The sequence below is a fragment of the Chroicocephalus ridibundus genome, chromosome 2 (genome assembly GCF_963924245.1).
Source record: "Chroicocephalus ridibundus chromosome 2, bChrRid1.1, whole genome shotgun sequence".
In the NCBI taxonomy this organism is placed as follows: domain Eukaryota; kingdom Metazoa; phylum Chordata; class Aves; order Charadriiformes; family Laridae; genus Chroicocephalus; species Chroicocephalus ridibundus.
The window spans coordinates 6,797,437-6,821,371 of record NC_086285.1 but is presented as its reverse complement, the minus strand read 5'-3'; the positions used below and the strand labels follow the sequence as shown (position 1 = coordinate 6,821,371).

Genomic DNA, 23,935 nt, shown 5'->3' with positions numbered 1-23,935 from the left:
TCCTCAGCATAAGAAGGACATGGACCTGTTGGAGCGGGTCCAGAGGAGGCCACAAAGATGATCTGAGGGCTGGAGCACCTCTGCTGTGAGGGCAGGCTGAGAGAGTTGGGGTTGTTCAGCCTGGAGAAGAGAAGGCTCCAGGGAGACCTTATAGCGGCCTTCCAGTACCTAAAAGGGGCCTGCAGCAAAGATGGAGAGGGACTTTTTACAAGGAGCATGTAGTGATAGGACAAGGGGTAATGGTTTTAAACTGGAAGAGGGTAGATTTAGATTAGATATTAGGAAGAAATTTTTCACTGTGAGGGTGGTGAGACACTGGCCCAGGTTGCCCAGAGAAGCTGTGGATGCCCCATCCCTGGAGGTGTTCAAGGCCAGGCTGGATGGGGCTTGGAGCAACCTGGTCTAGTGGGAGGTGTCCTTGCCCATGGCAGGGGGGTTGGAACTAGGTGATCTTTAAGTTTCCTTCCAACCCAAACAATTTTGTGATTCCATGCTCCCTGCCAGCCTCTGGCATGCAGTGGACGTTCGTCCCCAGAGCCAGGACAACGTGTCGGGCTGTAAGGAATACTCCTGTGCTCTTGCAGGAGGACGTGGTCTCTTTCCCAATAGAGCAGTAGATCTATCACATAGTCAGCTTGCCATTTGCCATAAAGTACTTTTCCAGAAAATAAAGTTTCCAGGTGAATTGCTTAAAATATTTGAAGTTACTTAGGCAAGTTTATAAGCTTTTGTTCTTTGTAAAGAATAGATATGTGAGGATCTTTTTTATTATTATTTATTTTAGAACAGAGATAACTAATAGTCATGCAAGGAAGTGGCAGCTTTTGCACTCTGAGATAGAGAGCAGTTCCAGGAACTGGACAAACAAGGCATCATAAAGGCTATTATCGTTACAGAGAGAATATACACAGGCACAGTTGTTCATCATATTTATATTTCTATAGAAACTAAACAAAAATAACAGCAGTCCCTATGCAAGAAGTCTCCTTAGGATCCAGATGAGAAATCACAATGGAGCTAAACACAGGCACCTCCAGCAGGACAAGATTATTTGTGTTGCTCCCTGATTGACTGGAAATGTTTCTCCTTTGGATTAGCTAAATTCTATAGGGACAAACATACTATTCAGTAATTTACATGTAAATGAGGATGCATAACGCTGCAGATTTATTTTCTTCTGAGTGCCTACAGTTCTGAGCTATGTCAAAACTGCTACGTGAAGATGGGCTTATACATGGCAGCATTTTAAAGACCACATTTGGGAACCTGGACAGGTTTAATTTTCCTTGTACAGTAAAAAGCTTTTCAAGCATAAGAAGAGGTGGACAGGCCACGCCATGAACAATGGACCCAGTAAGGCACTAGCACAAATATTTAATGAGATTGAAGGTGACCATAATAGCGCACAGTATTACAAAGAAGCTATTTAATTGTGTGGATGCTTGATTATTTAAGGAGATGCACTGTAAACTGGAGCAGCTTGCAATATTTGTGCCAAATGTGAACGATTTGTGCTTAGGATGTGTGAAAATAAAGTTTGAAAAGAGCAGAAAGTAGAGCCACGGTGACAACTCTCTGTGCGACAGCGGCAGAGGGCTAGGGAGCTTTTGTCCATATAACGTATTGGCAGCAATTTTTGCTTGACTTATTTTGTTGACCTTTTTCTCTGAACATGGAAACTGCTAACACTTTCCCTTTACACCAGTCCTGTGGCAAAGCAGGAAGGGAAAAACAGAAATTTTACCTCGGGGCGGTTCTAGGGTCAACAAGAAAACCTCAAACCAACATGGTCAGCAAAACAGTTTTATGCTTAGCAGCAGCAAAAGCCAAGGTCTTTCCTTTTTTTTTTTTTTTAATTAAAAAAAAAAAGGTTTATCTAGAGATAAGCTTCTAAATCCTTAATTGGGCACCTCAAAAAGCAACCTGGACTTTCTTAAGGGCTCATTCCCCACTAGTTTTCACTTCTGTCAAGCTACCAATACTCAGCATTTCTAGGTTCCTAAAAGAAAAAGCATATGTGTGACCAAGAGAAAATCCAGGGAAGGTTGTATGTGCAAGAGGGACACCCCAGATAACTCCAACCTCAGCCTTGTTGCCCATCCCAAAGCCATGTCTCTGGTGGCCCCACTCTGCTCCTGGGCTGATGGGAAGCTCTGGTGAGCAGATGCCCCAGGGAGAGCAAAGGAGTGGGGACCACCAACTACAGCCCACTGGCAAACATCCACCTCCTCAGTCCTCCTTCTCTGCCACTTCTAATCTCCAGAATAACTGGAAAGTCAGGCTAAACTAAAAACCTTGAGATATCCCTGCAGAGTTACAGAAAGGGCTCCCGTTGGGTTTAGGAGGCAAGAGGGGATGCTGTCATGTGTATTTCTTAACCCTCAAGAAATTCTTGACAACCACAGGTGATATCTTACTCATCCTCCTCAGATCCCATGGATAAATTGAGCTCCAGATAACAGCTCATTAACTTAATCCAATTCTGTTCAAACGGATCAATACCTTGTGAAGGGAGACGTTATTCTAACCTCTTAACTGAGAAACACCAAGACACAACAGAGCAATGCATAGCTACAAATAAATACTACAGGAATGCACAGAAACTTTAGGTTGCAGTGTGTCCTGAAGTTACTTACATAATGTATAGACTTTCTCTAAAAAAGGTGAAAGCCCAAACTCCCAGCCCAGCAATCAGCAGGAGCATAAAAGAGTATCATTTTTCAAACCTCTCAGTCTTAAGTTGTGCCAAAAAAAATTAGGACTTTCAGAGTAGTCATCAGGTCCTGCTTGTGTCGTATTTACGCTGGGGTAAGTTTGATGAAATCAGCAGCTGCACCACTTGAAGGAAGCTGGTAGGAGAACAGAACCATCCCTGAATCAGTCCTCTGCAGGACACACTGGAGTTTTCCAGGAGAGAGGCTAGGACTTAACCATGGGTTTCCTGGGACAAGCTCCCTGCGCCCCTCAGACCGGAACGCCTGTTGCGCTTCGTACCCAGGTGAAGACTGCCTGACCCAGAGCCACCTTTGGGAGGGTGTTTTCGGATCATACTTTCATATACTTTCATACTTTGCTCTTCATGTGATCTCAGCGGCTTTCTAGCTTGAACATTGCATTGTAACCCTCTGTGCTCCCAACAACGTTGCCACCACTCCTTGCACGTGCTCTTATGTGGCATGGGAACATCAATGGGTGTAGCAAAGTGTGCAGAGACACATGGGTTCCCAGAGGATAGGATGTCCCTGTCCCAAAGGATAGGATGTCCCTCCTTTGCTCAGGCTGTGCACTGAAGCACCTGGCGACCTGGCAGAACTGTTTTGATGCAGAAGACTGCATGGATGGATGCCATTCTGCATGTACTAATGCTGTCCACGGCCAGCAAGCCTGCTGACCAGACTACCCCCGCTGACAAGACTGATGGCCCTAAGCACCGTCCATTGCGGTTATTTCTCTAGCTGTATTTAGGGATTCGGGGAAGGAGATGGAAAGCGCAAGCACACTTGGTTTCTCACGGAAACACACTCGCATCCATCTGCGCCAAGCAGTCAGGGCCATCTGAAGAGCATTTGAAACTGACTTTTTTAGCTTGCGCGCTCTTCTGCAGCCAAGCGTCAGGAGACCACTCATCTGAGTCACCAGCCTGACTAGTGGGATAATCTGCTGCAGCCACCTCTCCCACAGGAGAGGGCACAAGCTGCATGGATGCCTTCATGTCAGCTGAGCCGCCACTCGCAGCCATTCCCGTGGGCAAAAAGGGACAGGGGGTGGCAGTAGCAATGATGCAAAGACATGAAAGTTTTTCACCGTGGTCCCAACTACCTTGCCTGGGGTAAAATTTTCAAGCTGAAAGTCGCTAAAACTGATCAAGTTAAAATTCTCAAAAGTGGCTAGAGAATTTTTGTGCTTTCCCTGAGAAACCATAGGAGGGTCCGGTTCGAAATCATCTGCTGAAACTACGGTCTGCTTAAGGGCTGCAGGTTGGAAACGCAAAACCAGAGACAGTCAGGTCCTGATAGATGTTTACTCTGCCTTTTAAATCAGAAGTGCTCTTCCAGGCTTTCCCCAAACCAGAATTCGGTGGTGACCCCACTCAGTAGCAATCAAACAGGTCTGTGTTATGCTCAGCTGACACTACTGAGCATCACAGAGGGACCTAACAGCTGCGTTTTGCCAGCTCCATCAACTCAGACGCTGCATTTACAAGAGTGAAGGCTTAACTCATATTGCAGTAATGCCTTTTCATGGACTGGTCCTTTATCTCTTCTTCAGGGAAGATACAACACACAGCACAAGCGCGTCATTCTTCACCATGGGCTTACACTCGTACAAAATAAACAACAGCGGCAGGGTCAGTGGGGTTAATGAGGTAACTACAGCTCCTACCCTGCAACATCTTTCTCTTGCCTCCCACAAACATACCAAGAGACTATAGAAAGAAGCCAGAGCTGTTAAAGAAGAACAAACTCAACTTCAAATTTTAACAAGAAAAAGGTGAAAATTATCAAACACAAAGCCCAGAAGCATGTTGATTTATCTCCAAGCACACTGAGGTGTCGGATTTGCTATTTCCCTTTGCCTGTGCTCCACAGCTGAGGCTGCACGTTTGTGCCCAGCGCTTGTAGTTCCTGTGGCGAATACATCTGTACAGCAATGGGCTTCTTGCCAACTAGCTTTTAACTCCAGCTCACATTTTCTGGATAGATTAGATACCGAACCTGTTTTGCAGAAGACACAACATCCTTCACATTGCATCACTGAACGAGCATCTGTTACTATAGCGCCTGGCTGTTATTTCCTAGATGACCGGGGAACTGCCAAGTGAGCTCACCCACCCAGGCCATTTAATTTTCAACATCCATTTTTTAAAAGGCAGAAAGCTGGCAAATGAAAAGAAATGCCAGCAGAGCTCAAAGCCTCCCTGTCACCTCAGGGCCCAATCCTGTAAAATACCGATATTTCCTGTGAAAGGTTGAGTGCTCTCATGCTTTGTTAAGCTTTTTCTGACAGCTGGGAGAGCCTCAGCAGCCCGCAGAGCTGCTTTCCTTACAGAGGAAAGGGGGACATCCAACTGCTCATCTACTGAAGCCTTTCTACTTTGGTTCGAATTACTTATTTTTTTTAAAAAGAGGTGCAGAAACTCTTTCTTGCGCAGTTTCTTTAACCCACAGCTTATTTTGCTTTGAGTCAAGTCCAATAAAAGTCCACTAATACTGAAATATACTACAAATAGTGTATAAACTGAAAACACTACAAACAGTGTTTCGGTTGCTCGGCTGTCTAGAGACTGCCCTCAGGACTGGTCTGTCTTCTCTGCGGAGAGTAAAAATGGGAGTTGCAAAGTCCTAAATGAGCAAAGGTGTGAACATCTGAAAAAGCAGCAACAGCCTCAAAACTGTCGACAAAACAGATAATTCTCACACCACCCAGCTTCCCACGCGCAGCACGGGCCCTCCTCTCGCCTACAGCGTGAGAGTCTGTTTGCAGGACTACAGGGAATGCCCGGATAGGTGAGGAGAAAAATTCAATCCGAAGCTTGAAAGGGAAGAAGCTGCCTGGCTCTAGAGAAAGAAAAGCTACTTCTCAATTTACTGATCATCTGACACCGCGTCTGGGATCCATCTCACTCGCCTTTCTCTTCAGGAAATACCTTGCCTGATACATGTTAGAATCACATTTGCTTATTTCCCCACCAATGTAACCCGGTTTTGGCACCTTGTTACTCTGAGTGGGTTTCATCTCACCTGATTTAAGACACACGCAACACAGGGTTATTCACCTTGGGCTCCCCTTGTAGTTAAAGTGAACAGAAAGAGGCACTTTTAGGGAGAGAGATTATTCTGACCCGTTTTGGATCTCTAAGATGAACTAAATCCTGCCCACGCTGACTGTAGTGACTAGACCTCCGTTGCTTCAGAGACTGTTGAGAGTCATGATCTCCAATGTAGATTATCTACATTAAAAGAGATAAATTCCCACCATATCAAACTGGCAACCTGTCCAAATTGCCCTGCCTGTGTAACAGCTCTTTCCAAAACACCATCTTATAGTTTTCCAAGCGAACTTGTGCTCGGTTCCTAATGGTACCAGCCTTAATAGTTTTATTTACAGCCTTATTAAATATTTTGCAGCAGTGGTGCTCTGCAACAAAGATCCTGGCAATCTGCAAAAGGCTTGAAGTCTGTTGATTGTCTGCTCATCTTTCCTGGCTGTTATTTGAACTGGATGCTAAACCCTTCTGGGAGCTACCTTTGGACTGTAAGAACAGTCCTCCACAAGTAGCTATACAGACGACCAGAGGTTAGATGCAAATAGATAGCAACCGGTGGGAGAAAACGCAGCCTCAAGATGGTAAGACTCACACCGAATCGTTTTAAAAACATCATTTTCTAGCCACCGGACAATGTCAGAAATTCAAACATCAAAAGAAACCAACCTAAAAAATGCCCCTACAAGAAAAGAAAATCCGTAGCAAACCCAAGGTATTTGCCTCCAGCCAGCTCTGAAGAGTAAGCGTCAGCAGAAGTCATGAACCTCTCTTACGCAGCACAAGACACACGTTGCTGTGTGAGTTAGCCCGTTGTCTTCCCACCCTGCCTAGGATGGTGGGTCTGGGTTTCTCACTGCAAACTGCGTATTGTGTAAATCAATTACAGCAAACTCCAACAACATTTAGAAGGAAACAAGAGCGTGAATCACATACAAAAGTTATAATGTACTCACCAGGTCGCCTGTCCCAGGTTTTTCCATAATAACTGGGGGGAGCAGTAACCCTGCAGGAGAAGTAGGGTCTGGGTTGAGTGCCCCGGTGCCTCCTCCTATCAGGGAAACCACACCATTGCAATCCACTGAGCTGTTCCTTTTGCCCGTCTGGGTGTAGTTGGGAGTAGTAGGGTGAGAACTATGGCTCACTTGACTTTGCACGCTTGGACGCCTCCCAGATCTTGGAATTAAGAGAGAGCCCCGGTGGCTTTCATTTTCCCCAGCAGTGCTGATCTCATCATCGGCAAAATCTGTTTCGGAGCCAGTGTCTCTACCACGGAGTCGGAAACTGAATATGCTTCCGTGGCTGGTTCTGCGCTTCACCAAGTTTGCACTGGGACCATAACTAATGCCAAGGAGAGTCTAGAAACCCCCAGAAAGGAAAAAGGGGAAAGAGAAACAACATTTTGCAACATGTTTTCAGGAGCGAGGAAGGTCGGGGGAGAGCAGTGAGTTCCATTTTAAATCAAGTGGTTCAGAGAAAGACTTAACTACATGTACTCAACCTTCGCAAAGTTAAGAGGTTGAATAGTCATTCCTAGGCATTAGGTATTTGTCTAATACTTGACAGTTAAAGATGTACTGAAATAGGAAGGGTCAAGGTGGCATTTGCCTCGTAGCGTGATACTCCCTTTGCTTCTACTCCCTCCCCGACTGGTAAGTGCCAACGGACCTGGGAAGGCAGCACAAGGAGTGGAAGAGAGGAGCAGGGAAAGGGATCCAGCTCCAGTTTACCGCATTATCACACATCTTCATAACAGCTAGGGAAGGAACGTTGCAGTGGGAGAAGAAGAGATAAAGAAACAGGGCAGGAAATGAACTGCAGGGAAAATGAGAAGAAGAGGGAAGAAGAAGAAGAAGCAGAATACGACGGAAGAAGGTGATAAAGGAAAAAAAACAACAAACAAAACAAGAGCAAGAAGAGGGATATGGTTTATTAGCTTGTAGAATGTTTATCCCAATGCACATGGCTGCTTTAAGGGGCAGGTAACCTCGGTACACAGAAGTCTCCCTCACACCCAAATATCAGCCTTGACGATCCCCTCTGACATCAGTTAGTGAGAGTGCAACTCTGACAGAGCTTCAGCAAGACGTAGCCAAGCACTAAACACACCTAAGCCCTGGCAGAGTAAAAAGGATGTTCAGAAAAATGCATAAGGAATTCAAGTCTATCCCCTGCCCTCGTATCTGGAGAGGAAATTATTGGAATAAGAGTGTTTAGGCAGAACATACTTTTGATTTTATGGCCTGCACAGAATTTTCAGCTTCTTCAGAACTTTCTCATGAGCCAAGTATATACGAAGAGAGGTCAGATCTCCACAGCATCCACAAACCAGACAAACCAAATGAAGCCTGATTTCATTTCGCACCGTAGCTCACACCACTGAGTTACGTAATGATGCTATTTTGTGACACTGGTACAAGGAAGAGTACAAAAACCAGGCCCCTTCGAACTAAAAACAACCCATTTGGATTGCTACCAAATTTTAGCTGGTCAAAAATCCATGCCTGGGTTTCCATGGCACAGTCATTGAGACTGATTTCTGATGGCAACACACTTCCAGCTGCTCAGATTGCATCTGAATGATGACTCAGCCTTACTCCCTCCAACCATGCCAGACCCAGCCTTGCAGACAAGATTTACTATAAGCTTTGAAATGTCTCTCCCATGTTTCTCATGTATGTGACATCCCGGGGCGAAAAGTGAAAGCAAGAAATATTAATCTAAGAAACAAACTGGCAATGCACAGCTCCAATCCACGGTCATTCTGGAACGTGGTCCCTTGAAACCCATCCAGAATGAAGCTAAGGAGCAATTCTAGCTTTAACAAAGGTGTCATTTGTAACGCGACCCACTCCACCAATGAGACAAAGCCAAAAACTACTAGATTAAAAAATGCGTGTCATTTACAGAAATCCAGCTCTGTGTAAATTTTGTGAGCTGGGGAGTCATTAATTGGTCACATTTACTTACATATTTTCTATGAGCTTTTTATGGCTGCCAAATATCCCTAAATTCACTGACAACAAAATAGAAAAAGACTTAGCCCATTACATGGCTATTCAAAAAAACAAACTGATTTAAACTTTGCCCTCAGTTAAGCAAAGACAAATTATCTGGAGCTATTTACCATCATTTGATACATACAGCATGTGCAGATTCATATTCATGCATGTCAGTAACATTTACATAAAACCCTATTTAACAACAGTCTCACTCTATTTTTTTCCCTGTAATAGAAGTAGAAACATGTGCCACAAAGTTTTGACTTCAAGGCAACTAGCAAAGGAATACAAAAATGTTAATAACGTCTTTATATAGCATTTATAAAAAGCCCTCAGAGACAAGTTTCCTCCTTTTCTCCTCCTCTCTCTTCATTTTAAGCTTTGCAGGTTTCTTCTAAGAATTTTTTTATCTCTAGCAGGGATAGGATAGGTATAATCAGATGAATGAAATTAAAGTAAGAAAATAAACCAGACTGTGGGTAATCTTGAAGCGGAAAAAAAAGGCAAAAAAAATTTGAAAATAAATAGATTCATAAGAATGTTTAATGGGCATTTTTAATTCATTTTGAAAATAAAGTGGTAATATGTTTCCTTCCACGTTTCTAGCACAGACGGTCTGCAGGTCAGTCATGGTATTAAATATCTGATTCTTCTCCATGGCTGAAAATTTCAGCTTTAATTGCCTATTCAGAGCCTGGCCTATCCAGCAAAGTGCAGTGTGGAATAAGTGATGTTTCTGACCATGGCTTACCATTCTCCTCTGGCCATCATCATAGTCACACTTGGGATTCCTTTGGTCTTCCCCATACTCTTCTGCCCCCAGAGATTTCTTTTTCTTTCGCTTGTTTCTTCTTTCCTTGGCATTTTTGGATGCTAAAGGCGACATTTCCAATGAACTTAGTGACATTGAATCAATTCCTTTAGCAGCTAAAGCCTAAAACAGAAGATGGTAGAAGGTGTAAAATAACTTATTATTTGAGTTAAGGATCTCAGTGAGAACTAATGATTACTCTGTTCAGCACTTACTTTTCATTTTAAGTTTTAAGGTTGTATAGGAGATAAGTTAAAAATTTCAGATGGTCATTAATCATAAAACTATCTGTCTTGCATGGTGGGAACTGGTCTTAACCTGTTCCTAACCTCTACATTTAGCCACGGGAAAACAAACAACAGGCAAGACATGTTCCTAGTATAAATGCTCACAGGCAGGTTGGACACCCAGATCCCATGACAGAGCATTAGGAATGGCTCCGCAAAATAACGTAGAGCTCACACACAAGATCCTTCAACATTTCAGGAGAGGAAGAGCCTGTGTGCGCCCACACCTGCGGGTGTACGCTGCGCACACATCTCGGGAGGAACACTGCTGGTGCCAGTCAACAAAAATCTCAATCTGGGAAACCTCAGACTAAGCATCCCCTTGAACGGGGATGGCAGGACAGGATGGCAGCCAAGTCGTCTGCCGGGATTTTTCCTCCCCTATCACGGAGGGATGCGAGGAACGGCAGGCAATTCAGCTGACACATCTTTGTAAACACTTATCTTGAGCAGCGGCGCAGGCAGCTATGATGAGAGATGCAAAGAGAAAACCGTGGGCTTAACCGGAGATAAGGGGGACTTTGCTTCTCCGTGTGCTTCAGTGCTGGGCTGGCTATCTGGTGGGATCGCTGCAGGAGCTGGCTGATAACGGACCAACCGCTGGAAACCCAGCAGAAGCCGAATGCGAAAGCCTGAGCACACAAAGCCACAGCCTTGGAAGCAAATGAGCAGCCAGGAGGAAGAATCGATACGCTCAGGGAGGAAGCTGCAGCCCACGCCAGCGCTCTGGGTTTCCATCCCTGGTGCGGGCAGGAGGAGCGAGGGGACTCCGAGCCCAAAGCACGAGGTCAGGCTTGGAGGTGGCCACATCAGTGGCCTGGAGACAAGCCCATTTGCAGAGCCCCCAGACGAAAGATGTAAAGCGAGTGAATTACTAAAAAAAAAAAAAGCAAGCCCCTCTCCAGGTTCCCAAGAACAGGAGAAATGGATGAATCCTCAGTGCTATTGTCTGTAAGCCACTAGAATCAAACAGGCAATCAGCTCTCCGCAGCAAAATACTCCCTTCCTCCCACAGGCATCAGTCCAAGGAAAGTGAAGGCACTTAACAGTCGTGTAAAGAATCAATCATGTATTTCAAGGAGTAGCGGTAGCTCTATCAAGCTGAGAGCACAACAAAACTTAATTCCTGTGGGAAATATCTTTCATGAGCAAGCTGCTTAGAGCAGAGAGGAGGAGGGCTCAGACATCGGTCTAGGCTGTTCTGGTTTGTATTTTTTTTTCTTCCCCGAGTCAATTGATTTAATTGCTATGCTGAAGTGCTTTCTCTTCATAAAGATTCAGCAAGTCTTTTGGTGTTAAGTTCAGGTTTAGGAATGTGTTAGACCAATTGTGCGAATTGACTGATAGTCCCCAAGCAGGCCTATCAATTATATTTGTGCTCTCTTGATACTGCATAGTGTAAAAGATGGTCTACAGAATTTTGGCTTTCGTTTCTGATTGTCACCATATTTTATTGATCTGGAAAATATTGTGAGTTGTGCTACTAAGCAGGCTGTTTTCTTACTGCAAAATAAGCTAATTTTCAGCTTCTTAGCATTTTCTTACCTATTGCTCAGGTTGGAATGCTTCTGCCCTGCATACCTTTTTCAGCTGTTGAAAAAGGATTTGCAATATATTGTTTCTCAGGGAATGGAGGATGTCCCCACATCCTGCCTATCTACCCTTTCTGCTTGGGTTCCCATGGCTGGACCATGTCCTGCCCCTCAGGCAATGCAAGCCATAACCCACTACACTCAATCCCAGGGTAAGGAAGGAGTTTGGGAGCGGGCACATCTGGGATGGGTGGTGGGTGGAGGATGAGAGAAAAGCTTAGCTCACGCGGGCCTTGGCATGGGAATTATGGACCACAAGAAATTAGTGGTACAGTGAGAAAGTCAAAACCAAGGTCTTGATAAAGGCTTGGAGAGCAAGGTTAAAACTGAGTAGCTCTGACTGGGGCAAAACACCCGAGGAGGACATCTGAAAGCTACGTGGTGCGGACACCCAATTCACTTTCCTGAGCCTCTTCTTCCAAATGTCTAATTTGAAATGTTGGGGGTTGATTTCCAGAATTACCAGGCTTCACTAGTGAACATGATGGACCCCAATTCCTTTCTATAAGATTAGGACAATTCTCCAGGAGTACTGCAAATACAAATGAGTATTTTTGAAGCACACGGAGTCTAAGCAGTGACAAGAGGCACTGAAAAAACCTCTGAGGACGTTAGTCATTTTGTCTTTGAAGCAGGCTTTGAATGCCTGAGTCGGGAAGTCTGCCCGAGCTGGCCTAAGGCTACAGAACAAATGATGAGAAAGCGAAGACCTGCTCTTGAGTCATGCACTGTCCACCCTTTGTACTGAACAGGGCACGGGAAAAATGAGACATGGTTGGCTGAAGAAAAGACTATGTTATAAAGTGTATAGACAAATGGGAACAATTTAGGTTTTCACGAGCAACCTTCATTTTGACACATTCTGACTTTCAGGGCTTAATGTTCCTGTTTTGTGTGTGTATATACAGGCTTAACTGAAATCAAAGCCTTCAAAAGGAAATTCTTAAATATCTTTAATTATAGCTGGGGCAACAAAGTTGACTGTTATTAGGAAGAGCTCAGCTGGAGTCAAAACACATGAAAATTTGTATAAAATAGGTACGAGTTGGAACTCAGTTTGTTCCCTTAGGTTATGGCAGAAAGTCACTCTGTTCAAAGTGCCTGTACATGGACTAAATTGCATTTACCTATTACTTAAACCATCAAAGAGGATCTTTAAAAGGACTTAAATGATGTATAAGCCTCTACTAGCACTTTGTAAAGGGTGAATTGTGTTTTCTATTTTCTTTCCAAGGATTTAAATGGGCTTTGGATTAGACTCTGAAGCCAGATGTACCCAAAAGAAAATTATGTATATTAGTTTATATTGTGTATCAAGGATTTATTTCTTTCAACTACAGTGCTACGTGTTATTTCAGACTAATTTTCTTATTGTCTTCTTGTTCACAGCTCCTAAAATGTTCTCTTCAGCTGTTTAATAAAGGCTTTCTACCCCACATAAACCCCAGGCAAATTAACTAGTACTATTAAGGCTATATGGCTACATTTGGCCTCCCTGTTTTGTTTAAATTTATGACATAACATTAAATCCATATCCTTTGTATAATTTGCAAAGCTTAACCTCAAGATCTGCTTGTTTACTTGTTCAGGAATGAAGTTATATCTGCTGCAAACAGGTTATCCTACATCTTTGTCTTCATTATTGGACAGCTGGATATTCACGGCAATTTGAACGAGACAGTGAGAAAATGAACATGAGCTGAAGTGGTGGTGGAAGAATGTTCAGCTATGGCTGAGCTACCAAAATAGCTGTTCTGTGCTCAAATGCAGATGTAGTTATATCATCATTGAAATGTCTTACATGCCAACCCATATAATTTCTTCTGCTGGCACATGTGGTACAGTTAAACCAGCACAACTCTGGGTATGTAAACCCTAAATGGCCCCAATCCTAGCAGGAAGAGCCATCATTTTTCTTTTAGAAAGGATTGTAATAACTGTCCAGGACAATAAACATTAAGCTGCTTTCAAGCAAACCCTTACTTTGATTATTACATAAATGTAAAATAAAGAGAATGTGAATCTCAAGGTACCATCTGTTCAAGTTACCCAAGGCTAGACATGTCACATAGTTTACTGACCTCCTGCTCTTTCTTTAACATCTCCATGGCTTCCCGAAATTTTCTTTCCTTCTCCTCTGTTTCAGCAATAGTGGCTTGGTTCTGCTCTTCATACGCCATGGCCACAACAGCCAGAATCAGGTTCACCAGATAAAATGAGCCCAGAAAGATGACCAGCATAAAAAAAAGCATGTAGATCTTCCCAGCAGATCTGAGAGTCTGTAAGCACAAAAGTAAAATCACTAACACTTGTTTACACTGTTCTTTAAAAGAAAAAAAAATTATTAATTTTTTTGAAAACTTAGATTTTCAAAATCTAAGAAATTCAATATAATTGAATTCAGCCTTTGTTACTAGCCCAAACAGAGTCCTTTTGATGACAAACGACAACCACATGCAAGGAAATAACCCTCTCACCAACAATTTTTTATACCTTATTCAAAAATTATGTGCCTTGCAGTAGAATTCATTTTTAAAAGAAGAATGTTTCTTTACCATATATCTCTGCTGGTTTTCTTTGAGAACGGATAATCTTACAATCAGCTGCAGTGAAAGCTTCCCCCACATAGCTCAATCTATTTTTGTCCAGTGCATAGAAACTTTCGAAGTGGATTCATACCGTATGCCTTCAGATGTCTACAGTCTGGGTCCTTTACAGTCAGTGGGGAGAAAAAGATACTTTTACGATGCAACTCATCAGAGCGTTAGTTGGACGTCTGCCTCAGGATAAGAACCACCAAACCTCGGGCACTGTTGACTGTGTTGTCTGGTTCTCCACCAGATTTATAGGCATAACTGGAGTTTAGAGTAACAGGCTGAGCTTCTATTACAGGGGTGTCCCATGGTCAATGACTTGATGCTAGTAATAGAAACCACTGTGTGACATTGTAAGGTCAAATAATAAGAGGGAGGGATTTGCCATGACAGTTTCAGCCTTCCAGAGTTGTACGTGCAGCTCTGTGCCAAGTAAGTGAATACAGTTGTTTAAAGAATCTTCAATTTAATTGTTTTATGTTTTCCGGAAATGAAATTGGATAACTGGCTGCATGTGAAGCTTAAATCCCCAGTACCTTTAAAAAGGTCTACCTCAGGACCTTCAGAGTAGTATCTGTCAGCACTAACACCTTTGATTTCCTTACGAGCATGCTCCGGTTTGGGCAATTTCGAGATGCAGAAGTAAATCTTCAGCATCTTCATGGACAGAGCATGTAATTCCGTACCAAACTATCATGTGTAGTTCTTCAGAGGTCGCATATATTTCAGAAAATGCATGCCAAAACGTGCATTTAGTAGCAGACCACCTCACACGCACGACTGTACGTTCATCTGACTCCACTGTGCCTCTGGCTCTCAGGTGTCCATGAGGAAAAGTTTGCAGGTTTGCAGCAGGGAAAACTGAAAGGCACCAGGTAGTCTTGCCATCGGCTGAATTTATCTTTATTATCATGCCTCGAAAAACCAGATACGCCAAGTACACAGATGCTTCTCTTGTCCTTTTTGGAGCTGGACTCAAAAGATTAGTTCACGTTACACCAGCCAGAAAAAAAAATCATGAAGTGGTGACATGATGACCTTTACTAAGTGGTGAATTTCATCCAGATTCAGGTAACTTACCCAATGGATATTTAACTGTCACAACATGATGTGTTTGTTTTATATTTTTAAAAATAATAAAACCATCTCATACCTGTTGATAGAGACGTTCCCAATAATCTTGAGTCATAAGACGGAACAAAGAGAGAAAGGCCCAGCCAAAAGTATCAAAGCTTGTGTAACCATGGTCAGGATTCTCCCCAGCCTTCAGACATATGTATCCCTCAGGGCACGTGCTGCAAGACATGTAAGACAATACATTAAATGCATCATAGATGGCTTCAGCATGGAGAAACTGATTTCCAAGTGAAAATATTGAATGCTCTTGGTTAAGAGCAGAGATCCTCAATGGTAAATTCCTTCACCGGGTGAAAACACAGGAAACAGGTGGATGATAACATCACAATACCAAAGATCTTGTTTTCCCTTTGAGAGGGTAAACTGGGAAATGGTAACCATAGCTCGAGCTGCAATGGCAAATGGGCATTCTTTTCAGATATTTGGAATAGATCGGAATTAGGTGCCTAAGAAGGACTTTAGTGCTTAAAAGTGATTTCTCTTGGCACTTATTCCTAATTAGGAATCATAAACTTGGTGTCTCCTATTACGGTTGTGGGTAATACTGTGATGGTGAACCTGCTTTTCCATAGTCTAGGTTACATAGTCTGACACTGGGCTGGACGACATCAGCGTGTGCCATCTGAGCACCTTCCCGATGGCTTACTACGCCTGACCTTGCACTCACCCTCTGCAGGGACTGAATCTTTAATCTGAGAAACCCAGTCCTTTGTTCCACTCACCGCCGTAGTCTGGGGTCATGGCATTTTTTCTGTTTCTGCCACAGCGAAGTTTTCCTTGTGTGTCTTGCAGGTCCTTATATTAAATGGCATGCAGACAGCATGAATTCCACCGGCTCTCATTAAAGTTTGAGCCTCTTTACAATAATTTTCTAGCCCCGTATGCCAGAAGAGAAAAAGAATGCTCTGTGCTTTACAGCCAGCAGCGGTACTATGTAAGCACCAAATTGCATCATCAGGTGAAACCCAAGGTAGAAGAGATCCCGGGCCAGTGAGCCTCCCTCTCTCCCAGAATGGTGTGATATGATCAGTCAAAAGACCCTACATACCTCTTGGATATCACAAGCCGCTTTCCAAACACAAGACATGCCCCACCAGAAACTGGAGACATAGAGCAATACGCAAAGGCTTACTGCTCTACGTATCATAGGAAGAGAATATGAGGTCAAGGATGTTGCCAGTGTCCTGGAGCTCTACAGTGTTTGGGAATTTAATAGGTAGGAAATATCTAACTATATGGAGGAGCAGAACTTGCAGTAATGCCAGCTCTCTCTGTTCTCCTTGTGCTTCAGATTGAGATGTACCTGGTACGCTTTGTTTCAAATTCTAGCTGACGCAACTAGGGATGGCTGGAACAAGAGGGATTGTGGAAGCCCTTTGTCAGAAATCAGAGACATTGAGAGAGACCAACTTCCAGGCAGGTTTCTGGTAACAGAGCAATACTCTCGGTCCTGGCAGGCAGTGAGCTTGGTGTTCTGCCTGTCAGACGGAGGGATCAAGGTTTTCTGAACTGCCTTCAGATAGGATGATTATTGTAATAGCCAGCCATTTTAGACACTTCGCCAGTCATGTAGAGTGTGTCCAAATACGTACAGCTTTTAACCTTTTTCCCCCCAGCAAAAACCCATAGAGTCTTTCAGCCACTGCTATTTTTTATCAAAGCAGAATATTGCCTCAAATTGAAATGCAAAGCAGTAATAAAAATAATGAAAAGTAATTTTTAAAATGCCACACAAAAAAAAAAAAAGAAATTGACTCCTGAGAAAGCAGAGTATGTTTCAGTACAAAAATCAAGGATTTTATTTTTTTTTTATCTCAATTTTATACTGATATAAATCAAATCTGTGCAGCACAGGATAGCAAGCCTGTATTGCATGTTGAAGCGAGAATGCATTGCTCACAAATCTATGGTGTCAGCCACCAACATTAGACATTCAACAATGCTTTAAGAAGCTTAATTTAATATCATTAGTCAAGCACAAATTTTTAAGTAAGTCCACTTTGAATGCTGAAAAAAGGAGTGCTGAAGCATAGAAAAATGTGTGCATATCCTTGTTTGCAATAGTTCTCAGAAAAAGCAATAAAAAAATGAAAAAGAACAGTTGATGTTTAATGAATTAAACGTAACACAAGTGAGAATATAATTCTGTCACCTTACGTAGACCCAAATTAGTTTATATAAGTTGAGAATTTAGATAATATTAACTATATATCACACAGAAAGAAAGAGAGAGAAACTTCTAATTTTTTTTCCCTGCCAGCCTAGAAATGCCTCCTTCTAGATCTTTCCTACTTTGACTACCTATTGTTTCCTGGTAAGAGCCACATTTGAATAAAAATGACAGTAACATTACTGAGCTAGAAGAAAGTAAAATGCAGAAATCCCTGCTTTTTGTTTTTACTCTAAAATATGCAAATGCATACTGAATCGCTCTTGTATATCCGTGTCCCTTTTTGAGGCAGCCTTTTCACTAAATCTCCTCTTTCCCAAAGGCAGCATCTGCTGTCACTCTCTGCCGTAGAGACAGGAGATTTCTGCCTCTGATCTGCTGCTGCAGGCAGCCTCCGGTGCCCGTGATGTGCTGCCGACACTGTTCACGAGCTCTGAGAAATGGATCCTCTGGGTTCCTCAGAAGGAAACCCTTTCTGCTCTCTTGCACTAAGAGATCGCGTCCAGACAGGACATGAAAATTTTTGTAAAGCTCATTCCTTTTGCCATGAGGAAATGACTGCATTCACACACTGTGCTTGGCTGGAAACTAAGTGATCATGCCCAGAGGTGGACAGCCTTTCCTTGGTCTTCCATGAAAGACCAATCCCAAGTGGGTCCACAGAGCTGGTCTCATCACTCATATTTTAACTTTATTACTAATGGCTAAAACATCTGAATACAGCTGTGAGAAACTTGATCGTGTTTACTTTAACGGTGAACTTAAGCCTAGGCAGGGCAGTTGGTTGGAAATTAGGTTTCATCTAGAAGAAGTTGCCTAAAGTCTTCGGCAAAATGGAAATTTTGCCGTTGATTTCAATATGAGAGAAAGACTTCCCTCTTGATCTCGTCACCATTTTGAACAAGAGAGTCTGAAAGAGAGAAGATATTAGGAGCATTGCACTTAGATGTATTTTCATAGGAACCTCTTGGCACCACGAATTTAGAGGCTACGAAGTCATTCTTAGTTTCACTACCAATGCTGCTTCCTGGGGAAAGTCCATTTTGATGGCAAACAACTTTTGAGCAACTACTCAAAGCAGTTTACCACAACTGCTTGGAAAGCCCTAGGACATGGAGATGCAATTCCTCTGACTGCGAACGCGAGCAATGGTACCTCAGACCTATATTTTCTGTTTATAATACAGGTAGTATTTTTTCATGTCTCATTCGGTCTTTATGTGTCTGTAAAACCTTTTCCACTCAGCGATAGATTGCTGGTGTGAAAAGATCTGTCTGACTCCGCAGTGAGTGTACACCGTTCTCTAACATTATCCTCAGGTGTAAGAGTATTCAAAAGGGGTGTCATCACCACAGAAAGCATGAACTCCAGCTCAAAAATGCTATTCATGTTAGCTCAAATCCTTCTTACGGAGGCTAGACACTTGAGACAAAATATCCTGCTCCTTATTCTTGCTCACCCTCTTTCATAGCCAGCAGAAGCGATAACCCATGGGGTGTGGGAATGTGTTAAAAACACTGAGAAGAAAACAAAATGCTGCTTCCCATAAAAGTACTCTACAGAAATTTAGGTGTGAGATTCTCACATGAGAATATTGTTCTGCAACTGACACCATTTCCTCTGAAGATTTTTTTTTAAGGAGTCCTGAGATTTTGCTGAAGCATTTTGGATGTATAATATTAAGCCTTCCCCCTTCAGATTTTTTAGCAAACTCTTCAGTTTCTGTTACCTCAGGGAAGCGTTTCACAGGATTGCGCTCTCCTCTGATGCACAGGGATGGGCAACAACAACAAGCTACATAAATATAACATCCTCCACAGGAGCCTCACAGGATGCTGTTCAATTGATCACAGTAAAATTAGTGTCATTGATTCAGAAAAGTTAAAAGCATCAGTCTACCTTCCTATCCATCAGGCTGTAATCACCATTGTAAGCTGGCATTGGTACAGGAAATTAAAGAATATAAGAAACAGCTTTGTTTTAAATAACACAGATTGGGAATGCCAGAGAGTTGTAGCTGAGGGGCATAATTACAAAATGCTCTGGCTCAAGAGTTTAATCTAGGCAAGCCAAGTAACCTGCTGATCCAGACTGTAGTGGCCAATAGGGTTGTGCAATAAAAGAAGATTTGTGAAACAACCATGTGTTGGACTGTAACATTCAGACCCTGAAAATACAAAAAGCGTTGTCCGTGTGTTACCAGGAGTTAGCGGCAAACAGCTAAGTCGGCTACCACATCTGTAAGGTAAGGCTGCACTTTCATTTGGATTAGGTTGCAAAGACACACGAATTCACTACACCAAATTGCTTATGAAAGAAGCAATAATGGAAGACAAAGTGCATGACACAGACACGCCAAAAAAATAAAAACCCCCAACAATATTGTGGTAAGGGCCCCTTAGTGTTCCTGCTTGGGTCACAGCTTAAGCCCAAGAATGCAGAAACCAAGCTGAACTGTTTAGAGCTGACGTCTTTGACACATGGCTAATTCCAGAGGAATGGAAACCCACCCTGGTGAGCACGGCGGGGTTTCAAAGCCTGGCAGTAAGAGCTGGAAGGAGAGGAGGTACCCATGGCCTCCAAGGCTTGTTGATGTTCACAGTAGAGTCTTCCTCAACCTGCCTCTTCATGACAAAGTCCTCAGGCCACAAAGGAGAAGCTTATATCTCCTTTAGGTCACAGGCCTGAGTGCTCTTCTCTGCGCTTTCCAGGTTTTCTCATTGTCTTGGCTTTGAGGGAGGAGATCAGCAGCCAAAGGAGGAGTGCATGCTGTGCAGTGGTGGGGCGGGAACAGATAAACATCCTTAGACTAACATTTGCTCCTACCTGACAAGATGAAACTATCCATTCTGAAACAGGGCAATGCTTTTTTAAAAAATGTATGTAATAAGGGCGAATGGGCAGGTAGGAGAAAGGGGCTGAAAGGCAGCAGCACCCCAGCCAAAGCTGGGCGTTGCCATCAGTGAGTGCTCAGTCTGCCTGAAAGTCACAGGTCGCTCTCCTTCCTCTGCTCTTTCTTGTTTTGTTATATTATTTACATTAAATTACTACTGTGATTTACGTCGGAATCTAGTTAAATTCATTTAAGGTATGCTGCATAGTCTGAAGGTTGGTAATAAGTAAGTTAATTTTGCTTACTAATCTGGGTTGCAATTAGGTTACTACCTCTGGTAGTTTAAACACACTTCATTCTTTCCAAAATATGCTAACTTTGGTGACATTTGAAGAAGTCACATTTGGGAACCGTATCCCCTTCCCCATTCCACCAGCCTTTCGCATCCATCAGCCAGCTACACCCCATCAGATTGAATTTGGCGAGAGTTATGAACACACTAGTCACGCTCGGCACATGCCAAAGGTCCCCAGGAGCCCATCCCCTGGGATGGACCTGCTCACACAGCGAGTTAAACACACGCTGCCAGACCACGACCTGCCTGTCAAAGTTGGCTCGTCTAGAGATCACCTGCAACAGGTTGTTCCTGCTGACCTTGCCCATTCCTGTCACCTCCCAGGAGTACAGATATGCAAATTAGACACCTGAGCAGCATCTTTACTCCAACCCATCCATGGATTGCACCTCTGAAATGTAAACCTTCCAAACCAAGGGCGCTCTTCTCACCCTACTTGTCCAACACCCAACACAACATGGTCTGAATCGGGGGCCACCTTACATTAAGGCTACAAGTAGTAGTAGTAGTAGTAATAATAATAATAATAATAATAATAATAATAATAATAATAATAATACAGATTTAAGTTCAGGCAACTCAGAGCTGCAGTGGTCCTGACTGCCAGCAGCAGAATAAAAGAACTGGTTGGTTGCATTATTCTCTGCTGCAGTTCCCCAATTTCCAGCGCAGCTGGAGTTGTGTTACTGGGCATGTTTGCTTGTAGTCAGGGGACAAAGAGCTGTGGGAGAGCGTGCTGTTGACATGTTCTTCTGGGGGACATACATATTCTTCCAGCCTCTCCGCCTGCGAAAGGCTGGGGGAGAGCTGCAGCTCTGGGCTGTGCAAAGTAGCATTGGTGGAAGCATCTGATAGCAGCTCCGCTCCTTGGTACAGTGCATGTTTCTTCTCTGCCCTTGAGGGGAGTGATAAGCCTTTGCAAGGGACTTTAAATCACCACGTGGAGGGTGCATAAAGGCAAAGGAATGTTATTACAGCTCAGAGAGATCAAAGTGCTGCATCGCTGTGCAAGCCGCAAGGAGTATGCTGACAGTACGGTGGAGTGGAGAACCTACCACAAAAATGTTGTTGTCAGTACTCACGGTGACTATGAGAGCAGGCATATGATGCAATTTTATATGTTGGCATTAATTACCTTAGTAAAATACCACAACACAAAAGGAAACAAAGTTTTTTTTTTTCTGGTGGTACTTTAGAGGACTCACTCAAAAACTTTGTGGAGCACTACACCACATGGTGCTTCCTTCATCCCTTATATGTAATAAGCTCAGTGACAGCAGAATTTACCAAACCATATAGAATCTCGCCCCACGCTGTACATTATTTTAATGTATCCTGTTAAGAAAAATCAAGGTCAGAGTGAGGATAAAGGTAGCTAAAGTTTCTATAGCAACAGTTACTAGGATGCCGTTACCAAAGGTGCTTTCCTGTTGCATCCTGAAGTAGCTTTACTGGCTGCTTTTCCTTCCTGTTCGCTAGTCTTTTCGGTAATATCAGTACAGACACGATGCAAATGTGCTTTCCTTGTCAGGATGATCTTGTAGACTATGCCTGCCCACGAGCTGAATATACAGAACATATCATGTGAAAAGGGAAAAAAAAAATTAAGCAGTCTGACCTTGAGATCTGAAGGGGACACAGCTGACTTAAACCAGACACAGTTTACTGAAAAGCAAGCTCCCTGTTGCAGTTGCAAGTGAAAAAGTGAAAAAAAACCAAAGATAAGTTTCTCTGGTTTTTTTCCTGCTTGTTTACTTTGTACATTGATAGCATCTTGTCTGTTTCTCTTTCGCCTAATGGACAAATTTCCTTGTTCTTTCTATTGCTCTTCCAAACCTTCAGGCAGAAGGGGAAGAAAAAACAACAGTCTAAGCACAGCAGAAAAATATCCCTCTGAAATTACAAGAGGATAAAAGTGGAAATGCTTTAGACCTGAAATGTGTCTTCCTTTTTCTTGCACAGATAATTCCACGCTGCTGCAGCCCCTGTAAGTCTTTGTGGGGAAGAACGGGACTCTGTAGTAGTAATAGGACGAGGGGTAATGGTTTTAAGATGAAAGAGGGTAGATTTAGATTAGATATTAGGAAGAAATTCTTTACTATGTGGGTGGTGAGACACTGGCACAGGTTGCCCAGGGAAGCTGTGGTTGCCCCATCCCTGGAGGTGTTCAAGGCCAGGCTGGATGGGGCTTTGAGCAGCCTGGTCTAGTGGGAGGTGTCCCTGCCCATGGCAGGGGGTTGGAACTAAGTGATCTTTAAGGTCCCTTCCAACCCAAACCATTCTGTGATTGGTCATCTCATCAAAATAAGTGGTTAATAATGACAGAGAAGGAGCAAACCGTACTTGCATGGGCAACACGAAGCAGGTTGGTGTGGCCTGACATGAAACGGTTCCCACAGCTCACTCACTGGGAGATATGGTCTGATGACCGCAGCAGGGCGATGCCTGGTAGAGGCACTGCTGGTGTGCTCCAGCAGGATGCCTCGTTGGATCTGAAAGTGGGATCAGGATCAGTGCGTCTCCTCCTGACAGCAGTGCCCTTGGAGGGTCCCTCTCTTCTTGCCCGGTGTTGGCCACGTCCCATTGCCTGGGGCCAGGCAAAGAGCGACAGGGTTTGTCCTTGCTGTAGGTTCCTGAGCGCACCCTAAAGCATTGTGTCCAACTACAGGTCTACCCTTTGGCACTATCACTGTAAATACTCACCTGTGGGTACGTGGTAATTTTGCCCTCAAGGGCCTCTTTCATATAGTAGGGTAGGTGGCTTCAAAAGGCCCGTGATGCCTGATTATAGGCAGTGCATGGTGCTACTTGCTATCACCTGCTCTTCTGCAGCCCTCGCAAAGCATAGTCCACTTGATGCTAAAACTGGATTTCACTAAGGCTAGAGCAGTTTTCAACTTCTGCTGCTAGCTAAGATCCGGTAAAATTTGATCATCGTATCGGATATTTACTGGACCTTCCTCAGGGCTAAAACAAGGTGTTCAAATTGGATAAGCTACTACACTGGGAATTAAATTGAAAAGTAAATTTATAGAATTTGAAATCCCTTTGAAAAATCAGACTATCTATCTGAGCTTTCTCAATTTATTTTTAACAAAATCAAATACAAGAAGATGAAATTGCAAAGAGAACCAACTTGGACAAATCCCAGTGCAGCCACATCCAAAAGAACAACCAAATCTAACCTGAAACGCATACAGAAACATGAATAATTCTGCAAATACACTACATTTTTTTTTGTTAAAAAAGCCTTGCTGTTAGCACTGCTTCCAGTGTCTGACCAATCTGTGACACACATCTCAGAGCAGAGGATTTTTCCATTAACGTAGTGCTCTGAATGCGCTTGTTGTGAAACACCGAGCACGCGTCACTAGCATTCACTTTGAGCCA

At 43.3% G+C, this 23,935-nt stretch overlaps 1 protein-coding gene across 4 annotated transcripts in view; it reads right to left on the bottom strand.

The window, feature by feature from the left end:
- The window catches only part of LOC134511030 (sodium channel protein type 5 subunit alpha-like), a 222,399-nt gene that overhangs the window by 111,769 nt on the left and 86,695 nt on the right, over window positions 1-23,935 (bottom strand). For 3 of the 4 annotated variants that reach the window (XM_063324347.1, XM_063324349.1, XM_063324348.1), the window contains exons 9-11: window positions 15,204-15,345; window positions 13,538-13,735; window positions 9,518-9,700 (exon numbers count right to left, since the gene is read on the bottom strand). In XM_063324347.1, coding sequence (XP_063180417.1) covers window positions 9,518-9,700; window positions 13,538-13,735; window positions 15,204-15,345 — 523 coding nt within the window. Of the gene's footprint in view, window positions 1-6,720; window positions 7,123-9,517; window positions 9,701-13,537; window positions 13,736-15,203; window positions 15,346-23,935 lie in introns of all 4 variants that reach the window. The other variant, XM_063324350.1, reaches the window with a different exon arrangement.